This window comes from Mesitornis unicolor, unplaced genomic scaffold, assembly GCF_000695765.1.
Source record: "Mesitornis unicolor isolate BGI_N332 unplaced genomic scaffold, ASM69576v1 scaffold5857, whole genome shotgun sequence".
In the NCBI taxonomy this organism is placed as follows: Eukaryota; Metazoa; Chordata; class Aves; order Mesitornithiformes; family Mesitornithidae; genus Mesitornis; species Mesitornis unicolor.
Window position 1 is genome coordinate 8,232 of NW_010194229.1, and position 4,814 is coordinate 13,045.

General features: G+C 40.4%; 1 protein-coding gene across 1 annotated transcript in view; it reads left to right on the forward strand.

Moving 5' to 3' along the window:
* The window catches only part of MYB (v-myb avian myeloblastosis viral oncogene homolog), a 23,267-nt gene that overhangs the window by 6,090 nt on the left and 12,363 nt on the right, over window positions 1–4,814 (forward strand). The window contains exons 7-8 of the mRNA XM_010187722.1: window positions 138–242; window positions 1,569–1,846. Of these exons, the coding sequence (XP_010186024.1) occupies window positions 138–242; window positions 1,569–1,846 (383 nt within the window). The remainder of the gene's footprint in view (window positions 1–137; window positions 243–1,568; window positions 1,847–4,814) is intronic.

Here is a 4,814-nt window from a genome sequence, read left to right on the forward strand (position 1 = left end):
GAAAACACAATTGATGTGTGTTTCATCTTTGAGTCTAATTTGGCTGTTATAACCACAGGACGGCAAGCCATAAGCATTTTAGTTGCTACTTCCTATCAGACCTTTATCTTTTCTTTTCCCTTAACTCTTAATTTCAGAGACACTATAATGATGAAGACCCTGAGAAAGAAAAACGAATAAAGGAATTAGAGTTGCTACTAATGTCGACTGAGAATGAACTGAAAGGGCAGCAGGCATTACCAGTAAGATTGTCACTGTGTGCTTGGATGGAGGGATAGCAGCATTACCCCAGTGCTTGTCTTTTTAACTTTTTACTCCCCCTCTGCCTCCGATACTAATCAAGGCTCTATATTTCCGTTTTAAAAGGATGAAACATAGCACATATATAATCTGTATTTGCTTTGTAAATTATTTTATTTTTAAAAAAAGGCAAACAATTTGCAGGTATTTTACTTTGCAAACTGGGAGCAGGGCTGGGCTCTGTAACGTGACATACTATTGGAAACGTGATAATTGTGTGAAAGTGAAAAATCCCAGATTTTAAATCAATGGGATCTGCATTTCTGAAAGTGTGCAATGGTTCATGAGATGAAAATGTAGTGCCTGTACATTAGGTTTTTCTTCTCTGTTGTATTCTTTCCTTCAGCTGTGTTTTATACACTTTGTAAGCTTCAGACTTGGTGCATGTTTGACAGTTTGTTTTACTTCTCTGAATAATGTTAGATTCTTCGTAACTGCATGTGTGGAACAAATGCTGGCTATTACTGAATTCTCACACTTCGTTGTATATGCCATTGGATGTTACTGTGTGAAAACCCTTATGTAATTCCCTAACACCATCACCAAAGCCAAGAATCCCCAAATCGTTTTTGAAGATAGGTGATAGCCAGCAGATTCTTTTTTTTGGGTAATATTTAAATTAATAGAAAAAAAAAAGCAACTGCATGCATGATACGTTAGTTTGGCCACTTTTTAACTTTAGTTAATGTTTTGCAATTTCTTCTGTTGCATGATCACACTGGAAAGAAACTTCTGTTAATTTGTTCTTCTGCTTTTCTAACCACGTTGATTTGACAGCCTCTCCATTGCATTGGTGTAAGCTGTAGCATTAGACAGGGATAGAAGAAGAAAAGGCAATAAGCAAACAAAAGCAACTCTAACTCTTAAACCCTTTAGCCTTCTACAGTGCTGAGCGCTCAGTAGGGAAATCCTGCCGTTTCTTGCTTCTCACAGAAAATGACTTACAGACACTTTTTGAGCTTTTGGAGTAACACAGTATCAATTGGTTATGTGTTAGTAATGATATATGCTCATAATCCTGGAAGTAAATTATGAGGTAACTTTGGGATAACAAATACAATGCCAATATTACTTAAAACGAGATCTTGCACTGATGAAAGGAAACATCTTGACAATTGTTTCATAGGCATAAGCTTTTAGATGATGATGCAACTACTTTTATCTTTCCTCCAGTGGCATCTGACACCTTGTGCAATTTCACTGCTAAGTTCCTTCTGCCTTTCTCCCCCCCACCCCCCACTTTTCTTTTTTTTTTCTTCTTCCTTTAGACACAGAACCACACATCAAACTACCCCGGCTGGCACAGCACCACAGTTGCTGACAGTACCAGGACCAGTGGTGACAATGCACCTGTTTCCTGTTTGGGGGAACATCACCACTGCACTCCATCTCCACCGGTGGATCACGGTTGCTTACCTGAGGAAAGTGCATCCCCTGCACGGTGCATGATTGTTCACCAGAGCAACATCCTGGATAATGTTAAGAATCTCTTAGAATTTGCAGAAACACTCCAGTTAATAGACTCCGTAAGTAGACTTGCCACCTCAGGTGGATTTGTGCGTGGTCAAGGAGTGAGGGGAGAGGAACTGGGACTGTCGTAAATGTGTTTCTGTTTTTTTTTCCAAGTTCTAATTGCTACAAGATCTGAAGCTTAGCTTCTGACATAACAAAACGCAGCTGCTCATAAATGAAGCCCTTGAGTGTGGATGCGTATGCTCTTTGTGGGTATCTCCCTGTCCTGCTACATCTCAGTATGGGAGTGTGATTTTTAGCAAACTGCACAGTAGGAGCTTGAAACAATCTCTCCATAGTAAGTCTCCTTAAAATAAAATCAGAGACACCATGAAAGATTTTAAACAATGAATTAATGCTTATTCATATTTGAAGTGACACATGCCTTAGGTTTATGTGTGGTTGCTCATGTATCTGTATCATTTTCTAAGAATTTTTGTTGTAGCTTCCATAGTTGCTTCTCAGAGTTTAAGGAGCTTGCCCTGGTATATGTGAAGAACTGGAAACGGGCATTTTAAATGCCAACTAGCTGACTGACATTGACATGGGTGTTTTCTCGTGGTCTCTGGGATACTACGTGTAACAGAAGTGGCATGTTGAAATACATTTGTTGTGGTGGCACCCTCCTTCAGCAGCAGAGGTGTCTCTTCCCTCAGTGTCACATCCCATTCAGCACATCCAGAGCAGGCGTGCAGATTAGGAGGAGACCAGTCTTGATTTAGAGCCCTGGGCACACAGTTTTTGGTAGTGAAAAGCACTGTCTTCAACCCTGGGCAAGTAGATAGTAAGGACATCATTTGACTCATATTTTTTTAAGGAACTCAGTTGCCAGCAACAGTACGAGGATGTTAGACAGTTTGATGTGCTCAAGGTATATATTGAAAACACAAGTAAGCATTCACTGTGTTACTACTCAAATAAACAGAGTCAAGCTGAATTGAGCTGGGAAAGACTTTATTGTTGTTTTTGATTACGGGCATATCCTAGCACTGTATTTTCATGAGGTGGCACTATACACTGTCTTATAGCTCCGTGCCTCCCACGTTGTTTCAGGATCCTTCATCATGGGGTGATCTCAGCAGTTTTGAATTCTTTGAAGACACAGACACTTCGGCTAGCAAAGCTCCCTCAGGCAAAGTCGCGCAGCTTCAGCAAAGAGGGGCCAGTAGACCTTGTAGTCCTCAAGGACATCCCATCACAAACTTGAGCAAAATCATGTCGAGTCAGGGCTCTCCTGGCTCACCAAAGTCCTTATCTGCCTCACAGGGCAGCGTGGCTCCGTGGGTCCTTCGCAAAAGGAGAGGGCTCTCCAGCCCCTTAGCCAGTGGCCACAGTAGCACCTTGGTCCTAGCTGATGTCAGCAGCTCAACTCCTCCTGAGCGCTCCCCTGTCAAAAGCCTGCCCTTCTCTCCCTCGCAGGTAGATCAAGACTTCTGCACAGATGTTACTAATTCTCAAAAGTCACCCCAGCCTTAACAATTTAGAAACTAATCCTTTGGAACAAATGACTAATTACCGTTGCGCTTGTTGATTTCGCTCTGTGTTTGAATCTTCTCACTGCTCTTAGTCTTCACTGCTGAGTTTAGATCATTGGCAAGCTAACTGTTGATTCTCTTCTTTATAATTAATCTGTGGGCCTTTTTATTTATTTATTTGGATCATTTTTGAAGGGGAATATGATTGCTTGCTTTGCTTTTGCTGTTAACTCCTTCAACTACCAGAGTTTAACATTTCTGATCATTTGTAATACTTTCCATCTCTGTCCACTTACAGTATGATTCATTGACCTAGAAAACCCCAAACTGCATTTAAATAGCATTCAGGTTGTGAGACAAACTGACAACAACCAGAAAATTCAAATCATGGCTCACCATCCTCAACCCCAGGCCACGTGGGGTGGAGCGGAATAGGAATGAGGAGGAAAATGGCCTGTCAAGATGCCCTGGCGTGCACTTCCAAGTTCCTGTCTATGGTTGCTTTGTTTCACAGCTGCAGGACTATTTAAAAGCGTTTTGGTTTTTGTTTGTTTGTGTTGGTTTTGCCTTGGTTTGGCTTTAGTCTTTGAAGTCAGAGAAACACTGTTTCATGAAGGATACTAAAAGGTTGCATGCAATGATCTCTCACTGTATGTCCCATTAGCTGTGAGGTATTTTAATTATATCTATAGCATTTAATCATATCTAGTGAAATCTGCATTTTCTCACATGCCGTATTTTTATAAAATGTATTTTAATCTGATGCAAGTTGAGTCTAGGAGGTAATACGGTGAATCCTTGTCAGTATAAAGGATACTACTACGCTCACAGATTTGTAGACACTAGAAATTTAAGCAATATTTTAGGCTACTAGGTAGAACTCATGCAAAAGCAATTTCCTCCAGGCTAATACTGCTGCCTCCTTTTTGGTCAGCTGTTTCCATTCCAAAACACTCCACACATCACAGGTGGCAGTTTTCATTTTATGCTGTGAAAATGGAGTGCTTTCTTTTGAGAGAGATAATAGGAAATTTATTTTCCTGTCATAGACACTTTATTTACTGCCTTAAAAGCACCTATATTCCCCATATAAATCTTTGTGGAATTTAGCCCCATTTCATGTGGGTTTGTTCCTGAAACTTCCCTTACTTATTTTCTCCCGGTTCTTACTTGGGCACACTGCTTTTAATGCAAATTAAAATTTATCTGCAGAAAATACAAATCAGGCTTTTGAGATTTGGTTTTTAAAGTGGTGGAGAGTGTTTCTCATTAGAACAGAGCATTATTTTCTTTATAACTTCTCCCTCTAGAAATGCTCAGTTTGGCTTCCTGAGTGCTCCAGCCAAACTGCTGAGTGCTGTTTTGCTGTGTAGCCAGGTACCCCACATACACCTACCTACACCGTAAGGTCAGGAGAATCACTTATGTCAATCAGAAGGAAATAATTTCTCTTTCTTTTGTTCAATAGCATCAACTTAAGAAGTCAGACTTGTAATCTGAATATTCCTGTTGATTTTTCCTTTCCCT